The sequence below is a fragment of the Saccopteryx leptura genome, chromosome 2 (assembly GCF_036850995.1).
Source record: "Saccopteryx leptura isolate mSacLep1 chromosome 2, mSacLep1_pri_phased_curated, whole genome shotgun sequence".
NCBI lineage: Eukaryota > Metazoa > Chordata > Mammalia > Chiroptera > Emballonuridae > Saccopteryx > Saccopteryx leptura.
In genome coordinates this window covers 8,696,153-8,715,874 of record NC_089504.1, presented here as the reverse complement: position 1 = coordinate 8,715,874, position 19,722 = coordinate 8,696,153, and the positions used below count along the sequence as shown (strand labels likewise).

The 19,722-nt window shown below is 50.1% G+C and overlaps 2 protein-coding genes across 15 annotated transcripts in view; one reads left to right on the top strand and one right to left on the bottom strand.

Annotated features, from left to right (window-relative positions):
* The window catches only part of RALGPS1 (Ral GEF with PH domain and SH3 binding motif 1), a 331,320-nt gene that overhangs the window by 216,258 nt on the left and 95,340 nt on the right, over positions 1 to 19,722 (top strand). The window lies entirely within an intron of this gene.
* The window catches only part of ANGPTL2 (angiopoietin like 2), a 38,852-nt gene that overhangs the window by 12,768 nt on the left and 6,362 nt on the right, over positions 1 to 19,722 (bottom strand). Inside the window, exons 2-3 of one of the 2 annotated variants that reach the window (XM_066367124.1) lie at positions 13,907 to 13,990; positions 9,699 to 10,564 (exon numbers count right to left, since the gene is read on the bottom strand). In XM_066367124.1, the coding sequence (XP_066223221.1) occupies positions 9,699 to 10,515 (817 nt within the window). In that variant the 5' untranslated portion in view covers positions 10,516 to 10,564; positions 13,907 to 13,990. The remainder of the gene's footprint in view (positions 1 to 9,698; positions 10,565 to 13,906; positions 13,991 to 19,722) is intronic. The other variant, XM_066367123.1, reaches the window with a different exon arrangement.

The following is a 19,722-nucleotide window of genomic DNA, read 5'->3' as shown; positions in this document are numbered from 1 at the left end:
TGGCTGGTGCAGGGCATGCTATCCCCGGTGCAGGGCCTTCCTGGGAAAGCAGAGTTGAAGCCTGCAGCCTGGCCGGACCTAGCTGTAACGTCATGGTCCTAGTTTTCCCCGAGTCTGGGGCAGCCGACATGCCCATCCAGACCCCAGTGGAGAAACGGGCTCACCAACTGCATCGACTTTCAATACAGTCACCCCTCCTGCTAGGCAAACGTGGCCTCATGAACATCTGACCCGGTTGACGGGAAGCTCGCCCCGTGAGGCCGGCAGCTAAGAAGTGGGTAGACAGTGGGGCAGGATGCCTGTTCTCCCTAGCTGTGCCTGGGACAAGGCGGGAGGAGCAGGGTCCTTCCTAGCCATGAGCTGGACTAGACCACGTGGTTGGCCAGCAGCTAGATGGGCCGCTTTACCCCATGCCCAAGTGTCTGGACTTGACCACCTGAGGCCAGGCAGAGGCCCTTGTGGCCTGTGGGAAGTGTTCCAGGGATGCTTTAGTTCATATGTGGGCACTGGAGAGAGGCTTCTGTGATATCAGCAAGAGACACACTGCTTTTCTGTGAGAACCTATCATGGTTTTAATTATTCCCACTGAGGGTCTCTCTTCAAAAAGCCTTTGTGCCACTCCCTAAAATGTTACTCTAACAGGAGAAATGACTAGTTGTTGAAATTGAATCTGGGACTTCCTGGCCAAATTAACCTGAGTGGCTGGGCATATGGAATGCTTAGGTCCGAATCCCAGCCTGGCCAGTGACGGGAGTCCTAGGCATCCCGTGCCAGGGCTGGAGAGCGGACACCTGGAGAGGGGCAGCGGGGTCAGTTATGGGTGCTGTGTGTGCATGTCTCGTTTATCCAGAAGGCTTGGGGAGCTAGTATTTTGGTTATGAACATATATATTCTATGTCAACCATCACATTTCAGTGAGCCAGAGTACAAAACAATAACCTAAGCCCCAGGACAGCTGGTGCGTTCCCAGAGGCGTCTTAGGGCCTGCGGGCCTCCGAGTTGACGCTATGAATGTTGTCTCACTTACCATGCCTTCAGACAGTGGACACGGGGCCTGGGGCCAACAAGCTTTTCAGAAGTTTATGAAAGTGTTAGAGGCCAGAGAAAATCTACTAGCTCTAAAATATAAAAAGAAAACTACAAAATCAAAATTTATAATTAAATTTTTGCATAGTATAATGTCTCAAAATCATTAATTGTTCAATTTAGCCCTGGCCGGATAGCTTGGTTGGGTAGAGCATCATCCTGAAGCACAGAAGTTGCTGGTTTGATCCCTAGTGGGGGCACATACAGGAACAGATTGATGTCTCTGTCTCTCTCTTTCCCTTCCTATCTTGCTGAAATCAATAAATAAAAATTTTAAAAATTGTTAAATTTAGTCTTCATTAAAATTACTTTCAAAAACAATTTGTAGTTAGATTTTTCTTACTTCCCAGGAATTCCTGAACATGCCTGATGTTTGCTGAGAAACCAGAGCCAAACAGAACTTAATTGTGTTACTCTTGGCCAAGTAATTTCAAAAGCAAATTTATTAAAATTGTCATAAAAATTAAATTTAAAATTACAGCAAAAATTATAATAGATGTGTGAGGTAGGTGTATTTCAATGCATTTGATACATACACTCTGAGGCCTCCCAAATAAGAACTGCGAGGACCCATGAAGAGCTTACGAGGATCCTGTCCTGCCTGTTTGACCTCAGGATAAACAGACATCTCAGTATGGCTTCCCAGAGAACACTTTGAAAATATTGTGTCCCTCCTTAGTTTCCATCAATGCCTTGGGCAGGAGGAGAAACAAGGACTTGAAGGCAATTAAAAACAAAGAGGTCAGGTTTAGGCCTGACCTGTGGTGGCGCAGTGGATAAAGCGTCGACCTGGAAATGCTGAGGTCGCCGGTTTGAAACCCTGGGCTTGCCTGGTCAAGGCACATATGGGAGTTGATGCTTCCAGCTCCTCCCCCCTTCTCTCTCTCTGTCTCTCTCTCTCCCTCTCTCTCTCCTCTCTAAAAATGAGTAAATAAAATTTAAAAAAATTACTAAAAAAGAGGTTAGGCTAGAAGGGGCCGTGGCGGGCTCCCCAGGATTGGGGGGAGTGCAGCCCTGAGGCTCCCGGGTGCAGGGGTCAGGGGCGCCCGAGGCTGCTTGGGTGAGGGAGGTCAGTGGACGTGGACGTGGGTAGCACACTGAGGCTACCTGGCTGGGTAATGAGGATGCCCCAGACTCTCAGCCCAGAGACTGCTGGTGCTGCTCTATGGGCACATCTTGGAAGAGCTTATCAGACCCATGAGTGCAACCCACGGTACCAGACAGACGGCGGCCCTGTGGCCCACCAGCCCCTTGGCCATTTCCAAGAAAGTGAATCAGCTTCTGGGATTTTTCCTAGAGACTTATGTTGGCTTATATTGATCACCTTTTAATTTTCCAAATGCTCACAAACACCACTTTATAATCGTTTCTATCATTTTTCTGGTGCTTGATCACAAGACAATTGGTAATATATTTCTAGTATTTCATTGTTTTTATCTTTCTGAAAACAGGACACTTGCCCAGCACTCAACCTGGTCCTCATGATTTCTTGGTGATTGCTGGCAATGATTCTGAGGACGTATCTGCAGGGCCCTCAGCCTCCCTCCTCCCCTCCTCCAGGGAGTCTTACCCAAACCCAGAAGAGCTACTTATCTTCCTCGGGGTTCCCATAAGCTTACATATTCATCTCTACTGGAATAGAGTAAGAATGATGGCTAGAATGTATCTAGAGCCTTAACACACTCTTCCGACTCATCCCCACAAGTCCCTGCAACAGTGAGGAAACCACGGCTCAGATGACACAACTGCAAAGTGGACAGTCTGGGATTAGAACTCAGCTCTGCCTTCTGAGCCCTGGTTCCTTCTCCCGACTGTGCTGTGGCTCTCACACTGTATTGGGGTTGCTGGGGGTCTGTCTCGCCACCGCTGTGTGAGCTCCTTTGGGATAGGAGCCTTCTCAGGGACTGTGATTATGTCTTGGTCTTCCCAGCCTGGCACTCACATGCCTCCCTCCATTTCCCATTTTCTGCCCATCGTCACTTGCAGTCCCTCTGTCATCTTCATTCTGTTCTTCTCAGTTTGAGAACCAATAACAATAGCCCATCTGGAAACAGCACCCCATAACGGGATAATCCGGATGCATAATGAACGGTGGGAAAGGAAACCGTGCTGTGTGGAGGTCTGGACAGTGTGTAGTAGTGGCATGTTACAAATTGTCTGTTCTTTTGGATGACTAGCATACCACTTAATTTCAACATTTAGAAATTTAATAAAGAAAACTAAATTAATAAAGAAACTAAATTAAAAACTATTAATAAAGAAAACTAAAACTTTTTAGCAAAATTTTTCTCTATATGTATAGTAATTTTAACTTAAATTATTGTATCCAAAAATATCTATTAAGGGAAAATCTTTCACATTTAAAAAAAAAAGAATGATCTAAAACCACTCTGGATCCTGTAGCTCTGTTTGCTCATCTGGAGGTAGAGGGCCAGGAACACCAAGCTTATGTCACATGCTCTGCTTCCATAGTCATCGCCATAGGGGAGCTGAGCTGAACTCTGCTGCAGGGGCCAGAGGGGGGACTGTCCCCAGTGTCCCATAAGCAATCTCTGCTGCCTACGTCCTTCCCTGGTCCTGCTGGAGACCACTGGGAAGGACACGGCCTTCTGTTACAGCAGGACGCTGCCCAGTGCACTCAACAACACTGACCAATTTCACTTAGACACTGTGGAAGGAAGCCTGCTCAACTCTGCTCTCTTTATCGTCTGTTCTGGAAGAGCCTCTCAGGGTGACAGTGCGGTCCCCTACATAAATTCACCACAACAATCCCTTTGTGTGACTGGCGAGCTGGCCACAGATGCCTGAGCTCCAGGATTTTCTAGATAACTTTCAGTTTGCCAAGTGCCAAGCTATTGCAGTTTCCTGGCCACGGGATGCCAGATCACTTTTAACAGCAACAAGATGGTTTGTCTCCTGGGCTGTGAATAGCCTGAGCAGCTAGCCAAAAGTCTTCCTTAGAAACTGCCTGTGTTAGAGGAAGAGCTTGCCATCACACTCAGAAGGTTCTCTGTGGCCAGTCCCTGAGGTACGCCATGAGGGAGAAAAGGAAAGCAAAGCTAGATGACCCAGCTCGAACTGGGGTGACTTTTATGAAAAATTAGCAAAGAATGCTCTTTGAAACATCACTGGATTACGTAATTCATAATGAATTTGGGAATCTTCTTTTGTTCAACAATCACATTTTAGAAACGAGACAGCATAGTGCAGCGAACAACACAAGCTCCAGAGGCATGGGAGCTGGGTTGGGCTTTCCCTCAGCCCCTGTGACCTGACGAGGCCAGTGTCACCCTCGCCATCCTCATAGTTTCTTGATGCTTCTCCAGCCCCCACGGCACGTCAGGCTGAGAAGCCCCATCAGCTGGAGACAGTCTGCACCACTGACCTCCAGAAGGGGTGGAAGCCACGCTGAGATACAGGTCTTTCTCTATTTTAAAACATGCCACTGTACCACGGAACCGCACCCCAGCGTACACATTTCTCACCTCATAGGAGAAAACAAAATAAAAGGAAGAAAAAGTCTGCATAGGAAAGGACTTGTTCTGCTTGCCCTGCCTCGCTGGCTGTAGACCATCTGTTGTGAGGGATGGGCCGTTTCGGTGTTAGCACTGAGGAAACATGGTTGCCACCTGATGCGGCCCCATGAGCAGATCAGAGCCACTGACTTTCATATACTTAGAGTTAACATATTTAAAGAAATGAGTACTTAGCAATACATTGACTACTGAAATGCTGAGAAGTAGCCCTAGAGAATTTGTCCAGATTTGATATAAAATCAAAATTGGATTTATCTACAACTTTAGTTGGGTCCATTCACTAGAAGTCAGATGCATTTTACGTTTTCTGTGGGAGAGTATGATTGTTGACACTCTGTAATATGATGTTATTTATTTGTTTGTTTGTTTTGCAGCATCTCAGGTTTATGATACAGTCTACTACATAAATTCACCACAGCAATCCCCTTGTGTGACTAGTGAGCTGGCCACAGCAGTTGGCGCAGTGGGTGTGGGGAGGCGGCTTGTATCAGTGGGTTTGCAGTCACGATGTCGTGCATTATTAGAAAGTGAGAGTTCTAATAGCAAATCCACTAGCTCTGTTTCCAGAGCTCTTTTACAAAGAGCCGCTTGGAACCTGGTACATGAAATAGTGATAGAGGGTCAGGCCCCAGGCAGCTGGCAGCGGAGGCTGAGTCAGGCATTTATAGAGTGATTTTACACCAGTTCTCCTCCAGCTTTCCATGGAAATATGCAGTATCCCAGAGTGGTTAAGACAGACTTGGGTTTGAGCCTTGCCTGAGCTACTTAACTAGCTGTGTAATCTTGGCTAAGTTACTTAACCTCTGAACCTCATTATCCTAGATGTTAGAAGTCTAGGGACTGATCTTGGCTCTGCAGTGACAGGCTCTGGGACGGGAAGGCTCTGCCAGGGGACTTGAGAGCCCTTAACAAGCTCTAATATTTTATGATTTTATAGCCTCTTCTGATTCCATTGAGAGACAAACTGAGCTGATTACATTCTCTTTTTCAAGAGATAAAACAGCTAGAAATGCCTACTCCTTTTGGTTTTTATCTTTTTTTTAAAAAAGATTTTAGTGATTGATTTTAGAGAGAGGAGAGAGAGAGATAGGAGGGTAGAGGAAGAAGAAGCATCAACAAGTCGTTGCCTCCTGTGTGCCTTGACCCAGCAAGCCTGGGGCCTCAAACCAGTGACCCCAGCGTTCCAGGTTGATGCTTTTTCCACTGTGCCACCACAGGTCAGGCTCCTTTTGGTTTTTAAAAGATTCGTTTCAAACAAGGCTTCACTGTGGCAGGTAGCGGGAACACTGCCTCTTCTCCTGTCGGTGCCTAGGGTGGGCGCTGTGGCAGGAGGGCCGGCTCCTGCCCAGGCTGAGCTGAGGCATGGCAGCCCAGGGCTCCCAGACAGCCCTGAAAGAAGGCCAGAGCCGACGCTTAATCCTGGCCTTTCTTTTGCGTCCTAGCGAGTGAGCCTCAGGCTTCCCCTGAACACACTGGGCTGACATGCGGCTGTGTGTGTGTCAGAGGCACACAGCTGGAACAGGAGGTCAGGGAGGTGTGAGGGTGAGGAAGAGTGGACAGGAAGAGAGGAAGGAAGGGCAGTAGTAGCAGGGCCCCAAGGAGAGGGCCACTGGCAGGGCCATTTGGCCCAGGCCCTATCACAAGCATTATCTCAACAGAAATGCCCCCAGGCCTGGCCAAAGCTGAGAGAGACAGGACAAAACCCAAGTGCGATGCCAGGGCAGCCTGGTTCCAGGGCAGCCGGAAGCTGCCCAGGTCTCCCTCGCTCAGGCTCTGGGCACCTGGGCCTGGCTGGGGGCCAGCCTGTTACTGTCTGGCTGAGGAGAAGCTGGTGAGTGCAGCTTCAGATAAGTGGCCTGCACAAGGGCGTGCTGCGGGCTGGGCAGCCCTAGGCCAGGAGGAAAGAGTGGACTGGCTTTGAGATTGCAGAATGAGAGATTTTGAAGCTGCCAAAGCTTGAGTGCAGAAGTGTTTAATTGCAAAGGTGTTTCTGGCTGAGTGATGTCCCCAGGAACAAAGAATCTGTTGGGCCAGAGCATAGAAGAAGTTTTGTTTTCCAGGACCAGAACCTGCCCCCCCTCCCCAGCTCTCAGAACAGGCCTGATAACAGCTCTCTGCTGATTGGCTGAGAGAGACCATCTGTCTTTCCCTCTCATCTTAATCCAACAGCAGAAAAGGGAAGGGCCCCAGCCACACTCTTCTTGGTTCTGCCTGCCCTTTCGGCTTCCAGAGCCAGGTGCATAGTCTCAGCTGGTAATGCCTGGTGGGGAGCTCGGTGGTCAGATGGGCCCTAAGGAGTCTGTTACTAACAATTGGACCAACATTTGGGAGAGCTTTGCTTTTTAAAAAATGTAACTTCTAGCACATTAAGGCTATCGCCGTAATAAAATAACTGCCTTTCCCTTCGACACACATATGCTTCCCTCAGTGGAAGAGAAAGGGGCCAGGTGCCTGTAGAAACCGTGGGCCGCAAGGACCCACACCGGACTGTGAGTGCGGCCACAGGGGTCCAACCATGTGAGGTGCTGGGAGTTGACCGTGCCCCTGGGGCTCTGCATGGACTCATCTGCATCAGGGACCCACTGCAATTCAGTTTCCTACCTACCAAGTCCACCTGGTGAACTCTTCCACAAAATTCAGAGAGGCAGCCCGAAGTTTCCACCTCTGTCCAGCTTTCCTGTCCACTCCTGCGGCTCAGTCATGACACCTCGTGTCCCCGCAGCACTCAGTTGCCCCTCTATGGGACAGGTAGCACACTGTGGTTCTACCACAATGACCACACAGCCCATGACGTTCACTGTGTTTCTGATGTCCGGTACTTTGTTTTGTTGGTCCCCATAAATTCTCACAGTGGTTGTGGAAATTTTGACCTTGACAGATGCTTCCTCTCAGAGAAATCCTTTGTCAGACTTGATGCGCTGATTTTACGGGCTAAAACGGGTGGCTATTGGGTGGGTCCCAGTGCAATCACGCACTGCCACCTCCCCTAGACCGATGACGTCCTGGGAGTCGGGGACTGTGGTTCTCGCCTGCTCCCCTAGTCCAGCTCTGTGACCAGCAGAGAGAAGGGGCTCTGCCATTGTTGGGTGCCCCCAGGACATAGTATCACATGCCTGACTACTGAGTTTCCACAACACGCCTGGGATATTATGATTCTTTTCCCCATTTTATAGGGGAGAAAATTGAGGTTCAGAGTTAAGTAACTTTCTCATTATCAAACAGCTAACAAGGGGTGGAGGCAAACCTAGGTCTTTTTTCCTACACTATATATCAATCAGCTGTGTTCAAGCTCAGCAATGTCCTGAAAGTGTTGAGTCAGAAACCGGAGATGCTGAGGCGAGAAATCTAATTTGTTATCCATTGAGGTTGGCCTGACTACCGTCAGGATTATCATAACATTTAGCCGAGCCTTTATTTGGTGCCCATAGGGCATATTTTACCCTCTGAGTATTCTATCAAGATGTATTAGCATACTCTGCTCTCCCTTTTGGAGCTTCTGATTTAGAACAGACACATGCACAGTTGAACATGTGTCTATAGATTACAGATCGGCTGTAGACTGCCAGAGCTAAAAAGGGACCGTTCACTTCCATCTCAATCTCCTTGTTTTAAGATGAAGAGACCAAGGCCAAAGGAGAGTTATAGCACCATATATTGAAACTTGCCGTGGGCCCAGCACTGTGCTGAACACATTTTTGCACGACTTCATTTAATCCTCAGGTAGGCACTGTTTTCATATGTCATCACTGAGAAATAAAGAAACTGAGGCTCTGCAGGTGACGTGACTTGCTTACTGTCCCAGAGCTAATCAGTGGGGGAAGCTGAGTTTGAACCCGGGTCAGTCTGCTCCAGAGCGCCTGTTCTCAATCTGCACACCCAGAAGAGGGCTTTTCTGCAAGGCATTGCGGGCAGGTGCTCTGCCACACGCCCCTGTGGACCTGCAAACAATGCTGCCCTTGTCCTTCGCACTGGCCACCCACCCCCAGACTCAGGTTCAGCCCTCTCTGGAGCTAGCAAGAAGCGGCTCTTCCCAGTAGTGTGAATAAGTGTGAAGTAGGATAGTTGCAGTAAAAATATTTCCCTGCTTACACAGTGAAGTGCTATCAAAATCACTGACTTTGAGCAGATATGTGGTTAGTTTTTTGCAAAGATGAATCTCATTCTCAAATGACAGCCGTTTGGAAGGGTTGCAGGGTCCTGGGTGAACAGGAGACTAAGCTTCAGAGGGCTGTGCTCCTGCTCCCCCAGAGTGAAGATTCCCTGAGTCCTAGAGCACAGAGGAGTCAGCCCTAGATTTCAAGTGTGAGGAATGAAGTCAAATCCAGACTGAGGATCCGAACCCTATGAGCAAGTTACTTATCCTCTCCGTTAACCTTCCATAAGGAGCTGCAGGGGTTAATGGTGTATAATTACATGAGAGTGTTCAGTGCCAATATCTCCGTCAAGCTTTAAAACTTAGTAGCAAGACCATTCCTCCCTCATAATGATATTCTTAGAATTTTCATATTTTAAGATGAAACATATATTTAAGAGTTTATGGAGTTGTTATTGAAAATTCTAGATAGCAGCAGACTCCAGGAAATGTGTGGGCTTTAGAAAGTAATCCTGAACACCCCACAGCCCCTACAATGTGTTTCTCATACTTTCACCGTGAACACACTTTTTCCTTTGGCCTGATGTTTCTTCAGTGAGCATTTACCAAATGTCTGGTCTGCGCCAGGCACAGTACAAGAGCTTGCTGACGAGACATCCTACTTGCCAACACAGAGCATCTAATGCAGAGCCCAGAAACTACAGGTTTGGGGTTCTTTCCTATCAGAAGCCAGAGAGCACTAGTTCTACTCTGAGACTCCCCCTACCTCTGGTTCTCCCTTGGGCCATCCATCTAAGGAACACGGTCCCCCTTGCACCCCACCAGCTCCAGTGGCTCGACCAAGGGACTGCTGGGGGATTGTGCAAGTCTGTTGGCCCAGCCTTAACTTGCTGTGGCTTTTCCCCAACTCATGGCCACAGCCAAGGGAAGCCTGGTGCCTGGCTGTGAGGCCCAGATGGAGCAGGCCCCCAGAAGGAACTTACCCGACGGCTTGTCTGTGGAAGATGGGAGGTTGGTGAGGGTGGGCATGGTGGGCAAAGGGGGCGGCAGCACCTTCAGGTTCTGATCACTCTGGATCTCATTAGTGGAGAAGTGATTGATGATGCGGTTGTAGGGGGAAGGCTGGTAGACCTGAGGCGGGGTGGCAGGGGGTGGCTGGGGCATGGGCCTGGCCGCGGGCACCCGCTGGCAGTGCTCCTCAAGCTGTGCGATGATCTCCGACTGGTTGTGGGCCAGCGTGGCCAGGTGCTGGTACTTGTGCTCCAGGTCCTTGTACTTGCTGGCCAGCTGCAGCATGTCGGCCGTCTGGTTGAGGATCCGGTTCTCCAGCTGGGACAGCTCCAGCGCGTTGTCCCGCTTGCGGATGATCTCATGCAGGAGCTGCATGTAGAGCTGTGTGACCCGCGAGTTCATGTTGCGGCTCTCCTTGCGCAGCAGCTTCACCTCGCTCACGATGCCGCCGTCCACCTCCACCAGCTGCTGCAGCGTCTCAATCTGCCGCTTCTGCTTGAGCAGCTCGTTGTTGAGCAGCTCCAGCTCCTGCTTGTGCACACGATTCTCCAGCAGCACCTCGGGCTCCTTGGAGTTCACGCAGATGGCGCCGGTGACCCGTTGCTGGGGCACGATGAAAGTATAGGTGCACTTGTCTGGGGACTCGCCGGCCCGCTTGTACCTGTTCAGGTAAATGAATTCGCTTGGCGAGCCCTCCTCAGTGCCCTCTAAACCATCCTTCTGGCTGGCGGTAGCTCCCAAGGCAGCCAGCAGTCCCAGCCACCAGCACGTCACACACAGTGACCTCATGGTCCTTGCAAAACGGTGATTTTTCTTTGCGCACAGAGCCTATGAAAACCTGAAAGTAAACAGAAGGGGAGACTCAGTAACAGTCCTATCACTGCCAGTGGCCTGTGCCATAAATGAGCTCAGCCGTCTTGCCAGGCAGATCTTTCCAAAAACGCAGCTTCAGGAGGCAGTCCTCTGGAAGCACCAGAGGAGACAGGTGGGCCTCAGCAGAGATAGAAAGGAAAAGGGAGGAGACCAGGGCCTAGAAGGCAGGAGGCCACGGCCCGGCTGTTCCCGGAGCCAGTTCCAATGCCCACAGCCTGAGAACCTCAGAGGGCAGCTTGAAGTGGGCAGGGAAGGCAGAGGCGGGGTGGTCCGTCCACCCTCTCCTCTGCCTCATGCACCCCTCAGACCATTAAGTCTCCCCATTCTACATGTCTACAGCTTTCCAGACTTCCCCTTTATAACTCTGATCACAGTTTTGATGAAGTAGAATTCTTCGTGATTCCTTTTGCTGGACTACACATTCCACAAGGGCAGGCACTGATTCAGTCCTGTATCCCAAGGATGCTGCACTATGCTTTCAGCAAATATTTGTTAAATGAATGAATTGCTAGATATAGTATGGAATGTGTTCAGTTTCTAGTGGATACTGTCAGCGGCAGGATGTGTCCAGTCCTGTGGCTGTGGTCTCTGTGTTCGCCATGCTGCAGAGCCCAAAGAGGAACAAACAACTGAGTTCTTAGAAATCCAAGTATCTGTAAGTGCACAGTCCCAATCATTGCAACGTGGTTTAAACAGGTGAGAGCAGAAGACAGATAGACGTCTTTGAAGTTGTTTCAGTTCTTTTCTTGGCCCATTCATACCTTTCCCAGATATCCATCAGGCATCTGTGGTGTGCCAGGCAGTGTGCTGGCTGCTGGAGACACCACTGCCAATAGGTCAGAGCCTGCCCCTTCCTCATGGGGCTTACCCGTCTTTGGGTCCCTCAGTGCCGAGATGCGGAAGTAGCACATGCTGCTAAAGAGTGTAACGGGAAACTGACCCTATCAGAGGGTCAGGAAAGCTTCCCTGAGAAAGTGACCTATACGCTGACCCTTGAAGATGAATTAGGAGTTAGTCAGGCCAAGAGCGAGGCGATGACATGCACAGATCCCTCCTCTCCTCTCGCCCACTCAAGGACATTGCTCCAAGCAGTTCTCCCCTACCTCCCCCGTATGATCACATTCTTTCTACAATCATGCTGTTATTTCTATCAACTTAAAGAATATCCTCTCTTGACCTCATATCCCCTTTCCAGCTACTGTTCCATTTTTCTGCTCCCCTTTTTAGCAAAGCCCTTCATAGAGTCTCCAATACTTGGTCTTTCCAGAAAGCCCCCTCTTCCTGTTCTCTCTTGAACTCACTCCTATCAGGCCTCTCCCTTCCCCAACCCAGGTGCTTTAGACAGGATTGCCAGTGGCCTCACTGGCCAGGCCACATGTCCACTTCTTGGTCCTCATTAATACTTTGCCTCTCAACGCTGTGGCACATGGTGGGTCACTCCCTTCTTGGACTTTCTTTCCTGAACATCACCCTTCCCTCCCATCTCTCCGGCTGTTGCTTCTGTCTTATTTGCTGGTTCACCCTCCTGGTTCTGTCCTGGGGCACAGAGTTCAGTTCTCCTCTCTGCCTCGGTGATCGCATCCAGTCTTGTGGCTTTGATTCCCTTCACGTGTTGCTAACTCCCACATTTATTTCTCCAGCCTACACCTCACTCTTTGACTCCAGACTCATAAATCCAGCCGCCTCTTTGATATTTCCACTCAGCTATCTGTTGGGCACCTCAAACTTAACTTATCCAGAAATGAACAGCTGGTGTTCCCCATACCTCCATCCCCAACTGTTCGTCCCACTTCTCCTGTTAGTAAATGGCAACTTCATTCTGGTTGCTCAGGCCAACCACTTGGAAGTGATTGTTTCTTTTTCCACACCCACATCTGTTCACCACTGAATTTATAACAGCAATATCTTGGAAACAGACCCAGAATCCTACTGCTTCTTCCACGTCTCCCCACACCCTGGTTCAACCCACCTTCACCTCTCACCTGGACCTAACTGTTCTTCCAGCTCTTGTGCTCACCTACTAGAGTCTGTCCTTATCCCAACAGCCAGAGTGATCCTTTTAAAAAACTCTTAGTTGGGCCCTGGCCAGTGGCTCAGTCGTTAGAGCATCACCCTGAAGCTCAGAGGTTGCCAGTTTGATCTCTGGTCAGGGCACCTGCAGGAACAGATCAATGTCTATGTGTCTCTCTCGCTCACTTACTCTTTCTCTTCTTTCCTTTCTCTCTAAAATCAATCAAAATAGAAATAATTTTTAAAAAAAGGTCAAATTGGATCACTACTCCTCAAACGGCTCTCGTGGCTGCGCATCTTGAAGAAAAAGCTAACCAGGCTCTGAAGGCCCTCCTAGTCGGCCCTGCCTGCTCCCTGACCTCATCGCTGACTCTTCATCCTCGCTCATGCCGCTGTAGCTGCACTGCCCTCCTGGATGTTCTCCAAGCTTCCAAGCACCCTTGTGATTCAGGGCCTTTGCACCTGCTCTTTCCTGTCTATAACACTTTTCTCATCGCTCGCTGCCTTGCATCTTTCAGGTGTGTACTGAAATACCACCTTCCCAGTGAGGCCCCCCTGCTTACTAAAATTGTGATCTCACCACCTTTCCTGTCCAGTGTCCTCATCTCCCTACCCTACCCGTCCATGAATGTAAGCTCCAGGAGGACCAGGGATGGGCGTGGTGTCGTTTTGGTCACTGCTCCATTTGCAGTGCCTAGCACATGGCCTGGAATATGAGGAGCTTAATAAATATCTGTGGACTAAAAGAAAGCAGCTGCAGGCAGCGTAGAGCTGTGGTAGGGAGAGCAGGTGGGGCAGAGCAGTGGCTGCCTGGGGTGGGGGTGGGGCCACATAGGAGGTTATTTATTCTATTTATTTTGAATAACTTTTATAATATCCATTTTCTGAGTGCCCACTAGCTACCTGACCCTGTGCTATATATATACATTTTGTACATGTTTTCTACTTTATTGAATTCTTATAATGTCTTGTTAAGGTAAACTGCTCACAAAAATTAGAGAATATTTTATTGCTTCATCTTCATTTTGAAATATTCCCTAATTCTGCTCACTAAAATTAGGGGATATTTTATCGCTTCATACTGATTTTGAAGTATCCCCTAATTTTTGTGAGCAGTATAGATACTGTTAGGTTCATTTTACAGATGAGGAAACTGAGACTCAGATTCTGAGTGACTTGCCTAAGATTACACAGTCCCAGCAGACCAGGACTCAGCCCTGGTCTGGTGTCTGATGTCCTCAGACCTGCTGATGTAAGAAATGCCCGAAACTGGAGAGAATGTTTACAGGTCACCAACCTGATGACAATTTTGGGGAAGCAGAATCTCAGCGGACTGAGGAATCGTTCCGGAGAAGGGCAGCTTCGCAGCTTAGTTTGTGCACTGGAATCAAAGGAGGTGTAAAGAGCGTTACATGAAATTGTGGGGGGTAGGTTAAGGGGCAGGAGAAAGCAAAGGAGGGAATCTCTGGGATTGGATACAAAGGCCAAGCAGAGAGACACCTACCTCTTTCCATTGGCTGGTATAGGAGAGTGAGTGAACAGGGACAGCACAGAACTGCTATGTGGGGAGGATGGGTACACTCAGGGGCTCTGGTCTAGAGCCCAGGCTGTGCCTTGTGGGGCCTGGAAAAGAAGATTGCTCTGACATTTCAGAGGTGTTGTCTCAGATGCAACAAGACATAAAGAGGCTCACCCAAGGTGAAGACTAACCTACCGCAGGGAAGCTGCAGGCGCAGGACACGTGCCTGCCGCCACTCACTTTAGTTCAGAAGTTTTACGTCCAGACCATACTATGTGGTTGCTTTTGGTCTGAGCCATGCAGGCCTCTCTTGAGTTTGTCACGTTCAGTATATGCCTCCCTTTTCATCACAAACCTTCAAACTCTTAATGACTATGCAGAAATATACTTAATATGGTTTTTAGCAGTAAAAAAAAAAATCAGCTTTACACTCTCTGATTTCACATTCCTCTATGCTAAAATAACCACAACACAGGACCTTAAGGTTTTATCTTCCCAGGGCCCCTTTGGGGGCTCTCCAGTGAGCAGCCTGGGCCCAGGCTCCACCTGTGCCAGCCAGTGGGCAGTTATAAACAGAACCTGTGCTCCCCGGAGCCATGCTGAGCTGTTCTTCACTTGAATAACAAAGTCCAAGCCCGGTTCCAGTAGCCAGCTCGGGCCTTTCGGGCCAGGCAGAGAAAGGGGTTTGGAGCTTCTGGTTTGAGTTGTGCTGCGAGGTAGGGCTGCAGTGACGTTAGTGGAAACCGGGCTGAGTTTGTGAGTGTTTGCCTGGCTTCCACCTCGCTCTGGCTGCTCTTGTGCCGCAACCACACCCGGCCAAGAACAATGGGGAGGTGCCGCCCTCCTGGCTAGGGTGGGCCTGCCCACTGCTTTCCAGGGCTGCTCACCTGCCACAGCTAGTGACAAACATCTCTCTGTGCTGGTGCAGATACCAGCATGGGCCTTTGCCATGGCCAAGAAACTGCCAGAGGCCCAGGGAGGCAACCTGACTCCAGGAAAGGGTTGACTTCCAAACCTTCCCAGACAGGCCTCAAGACCCGGCAGGGACGCCCTATTTATCCTTGAGTTCTGTTGTCTCCCAAGTGTGGGCTCGCACAGCTTCCTGGGCAAAGCTCTGTGCCCCTGGACCTGAGACTCTGGAAGCTGAGCCTCTTCTGACAACTGGGGCGATCCAACCCACCTTGCGCACTCGGTCAGGAACACGGCATTGCTTTCGAAACCAGAGATGGACAGCGTGGTAGTGGCACCACTGTCACAAGGACAGTGAAGCCGGGCTGACAGTGAGGAGGGCTGGCCACGCACAGGCTGGGTGTCCCACGCACCTCAGCCCTTTCGGCCAGCACTCATTCTCCCATTCCACTGGGGAGGAACGTGCTCTGTCTCACGGAGCTGGCCTCTGACCAGGCCTGTGGGCCTTGCCTCGCAGCCCGGAGCCGTCTGCGGCTCGGCCTGAATGCTGGCGCTCTTGCTGGCCCTACCACGTCACACAGCACTGGGCTCAGAGTGGGGAAGTAAGAGGCATGGAAATTTCATCAGAGAAGGTGCTCTCTGAAGAGCATTTCTTGAGACTGAGTAAAAAGCGAACCAAACCTGACAGTTAACACTTGTACAGCTTTTTGGATTCATAGGCCATTTGCTTGCATATACACTGTCTCGTGCAAACGTTACAACATTCAGAGCTAGTTAGTAGTAGTACTCCGTTTTGAGGGCAAGGAAAGGGAAGCTGAAAAAGGTGTCTTGTTCAAGGGCACGTTGTGAGTGGTAGGCCCAGTCGTGAAACTGCTGGTTCTAGGTCTTACTGTTACATTTCCATGGTGTCTAGGTTTGGTGGGACTGACTTGGAGCCACTTTGGTTACAAGAAGGAAGGAAAGGAACAGGGACAGGGCGCTGCGCTGGGTGCCTGACCTGCATTGTTCCAGGTAACCCAGTGAGGTTATAAACAGGGCACAGAAACCCAGACGGCGGAGCGACCTTCCCAGGAGCACGTGGCAGATAAGAGTCAGCACTGACCCGGCTAGGGCCCAGGCCAGTCAACTCCGAGGGCCACGCTCTCTGTGCTGCCCTCAGCCTCGGAGTCATTTATTTTTACTTAAAGATTCCACCCCCCCACCCCCACCCCAGATTTTGCTAGTTTGGCAGTTCTTAATGGGCAGTAATGAGTTTGTTTACTTTTGCTCTCTTGATATTTATTCAACTAATTGCATCCTAAGAGAAATAACCCCCTAGCATTCCAGCTATCTTAGACCTGGGGAAGAACTCAACTCCAATCAAAGCCATGCTCTTTAGTTTCTTCCTATGACCAACAAAGAAAAGCAAATCCAACTATTTTCCTTGGCATCGATATGAAAATAAAAACGATTCTTGAAATGGCTTTTCCACATTGTATTGTGAGGAGTTTCCATTATGCATGGGTTTCCCTCCCCACACGTGGGGCTGGTGTGACTGAGCCACGTGACAGCTTGTGCACACTGGGAGGAGGCCTCCCCAAGGCTTGGGGTCCTTCCCAGCCTCTGGTGGGCCGCTGTGGGCGTCCCTGTGCAGCCTGGTGCGTTGGTGCCAAACACTGTGTGTCCATGTCCCCCGCAGCACCACGGCATAGTGGCCCAGGTTAGGGGCCACTTTGTGGGGAGATAGAGCTGTGTGTCCTGCCTGTGGCAATAGCTGCTGGTCTGGGGTACTCTGGTGAGGGCTCACCCCAAAGGTTAGGAATGAGAAAGTTCAAATACTAAAAATAATCAGCCAGTCATCACCCAAGCACTGGATATACAGAGGTGGGCAAAATTAGGTTTGCAGTTGTTTGTATGGAAAAAGACATTCAGGTTATGATGATTACAACAGCTGTGTTAGCTGTTGTGTATACTTACAACTGCAACCCTACTTATGCCCAGTCCTGGACACTGGCTCAGTCTTCCCAACAGCATTGGACAGAGGACCCATCATTTTAGGGCAGCCCTGCATGGGGCCCAGGTTGTACACTGTGCAGCTCCAGGGAGCACCGCTCACATTCATCATCTTTGTAGTTTTGTATATTGTATTATAACAATTTTATAACCCTCCCCACCGCCAAAACAAATGCTTTTAAGGCTAACAGTAGAGATGATAGTTATCCCGTTTATAGGTGAGTGAACTATTGAGATTCAAAGACAATGAGTCATTTGCCCAGTCATTAAGCAAAGTACTACTAAGTGGCTGAGCCAGTAGAAGAACTGCAAAGTATGCGGGGTCCCAGCTTGAGCATGGGGTCATTAACATGACCCATGGTCCCCTGAATGGATGGAAGAACTCCAAAGTATACGAGGTTGAATGTATAAAAACAAAAATGCTGAAGTCATAAGCAACTCAAAAGAGATTGTTCTCTAACCCCACCCACCCAGGCAGAGGGAGAACAGGAGCCAGGACTCTGCCCCAGGGAGACCTGAGTGAATGCAGATCTCAGGATGGCGCTTCAGCACTAGTCTGAGGATCACAGAACTCATACCTCCCTCCCCAGCCCCACCCTTCTGGGATCACAGATGAAGGCAGGTGTGAGCCCAGGCCAGAGTCGCTGCAGGGGGCCTGAGAGGAGGACCTCTGCCAGGGACGGAGGGAATCTGAAACTGCTGCCTGGCCCCGGGTGGGCCCTGCCGGCCTCTGACGCAGGTCTGAGGGAGTCTGACAGACCCGAGCCCTAGTCAGGATGGTGCGTCAACATTAGGACAGACAAGAGAAAAATCAAGACTTCGAAGTTGACAAGTATTGCCTGACCAGGCAGTGACGCAGTGGATAGAGCGTCGGACTGGGATGTGGAGGACCCAGGTTCGAGACCCCGAGGTCACCAGCTTGAGCACGGGCTCATCTGGTTTGAGCAAAGCTCACCAGCTTGGACCCAAGGTCGCTAGCTTGAGCAAGGGGTTACTCAGTCTGCTGTAGCCACATGGTCAAGGCACATATGAGAAAGCAATCAATGAACTAAGGTGTCACAACGAAAAACTAATGATTGATGCTTCTCATCTCTCTGCGTTCCTGTCTGTCTGTCCTTCTGTCCCTATATATCCCTCTCTCTGACTCTCTCTCTGTGTCTCTGTAAAAAAAAAAAAAAAAAGGTTGGCAAGTATTTTTTTCCTATTAAAGCTGATTGAGATGTATGGCAAGCCGGTGGCATGGTACCCAAGCCAACTGGTAATGCAGGGTGTGGGAGAAATCCAGACAAGTGAAAATTCCTAAAAAGAAGGCCTTACAGGGCCCAGCTGACCAATAGTGTAGATAACAACAGTCACATGTTTGCTGTAAACTCACTGTGTGTCTAGTGCACTCTTATCTCCTTGGCACTTACCAACCTGTGAAGAGGGGCCCATGTGTCCTGGTTGGCCCAGCTGAAGCGTGCTTGATATTAATAGCACCCCCCTTGCTCTCAAAAGTGCCCTATTTGGGTAACAAATTATATGGTCTCCTTATCAGGGAGAAAGATACTATAATCTGCATTTTGCAGTAGAGGAAACCCAGGTCCAGAAAGGTTAGGTCACTTGCCTAAGGTCACTGGGATTAAACATCAAGACTGGGGTTCAGCTGTCGGCTGCGAGGCCCACACCCTAACTTTCAGCAGGATAATCTCCCCAACCAGTATGTCTGTTTGCTAATGGCTGGGTTGCAGATTACTTCTTGGTCACTGTTGACTGAATAAGTGGAAATGGCTTTCAGGTCAGCACAAGGGTGAGTTTTATTAGCTCTTAGAAAGACCTTCTTGATCATCCAAGTGGCGAGACCCCAAAATGGGCATCTAGGAGGAGCGGTGGCATCCTCACCTCAGAAAACCTGCATGAGAGACTGTGCAGCATTGTCCTAGGTGATTCACTGCCAGCCTGAGGTCAGGGAGGGAGCAGCCACATCTCCAACTGCCATCCCTCCTCGCCGGGGCTCCCATGACTCATTCCCCACCAGAGGACCACGTGGGCACCCAGGGAATCTGGAGCCAATTCCCAGACCCTGCCAGCTCAACTCTCGTAAGACCGTCAACAAACTGTCCGTCCCCCTAGTCCTCCAGTGCCATCCAGGTAGCTTTCCCAGCCATTTTCTGTAGCTGCAGCCTGGGTCCAGCCGTGTCACAGGTGATGGGAACACAGGTGTGAGCTAGAGAAGCAGGTAGTAGAGGATCAGAGAGGTCTGCCTGGAAGAGGGGCTCTGGGAGAGTGAATCCGCCTGATGCCCTGAGCTCTAGTGCTTCTGCCACCGGGGAGCTGCTGGCTGCAGGGAAGGGCTGAGTCCGTGGAGGAGGCGGGTTGTGGTCACACTGTGAGATCATAGGGTAACAGGGGATGTGGTTAGGCAGTGGGGAGCTGGTTGCCTTTGCCAGGGGGACAAGGATGCTGCTGTTACTTCTTCATGGTAATGATTTGGGAACCATTTTGAGATTCCCCCAAAGCCGGCGCACTGAGCCCTCTGTGCCAAGAGCCTCGGCCAGCAGAGCAGAGCCGGGGAGAGTCTGTAGAAGCCATTTCAGAGCCCAGCTTCTGAGTTGGCTGCTCCCTTTCCAGGCCTGATGTGTTCTGGAGCCCTGGAGCTGGGGCGCCTGGGACCAAGGGAGAGGCCCAGGGCTGGACGGGTCGTGCTGCCCCAC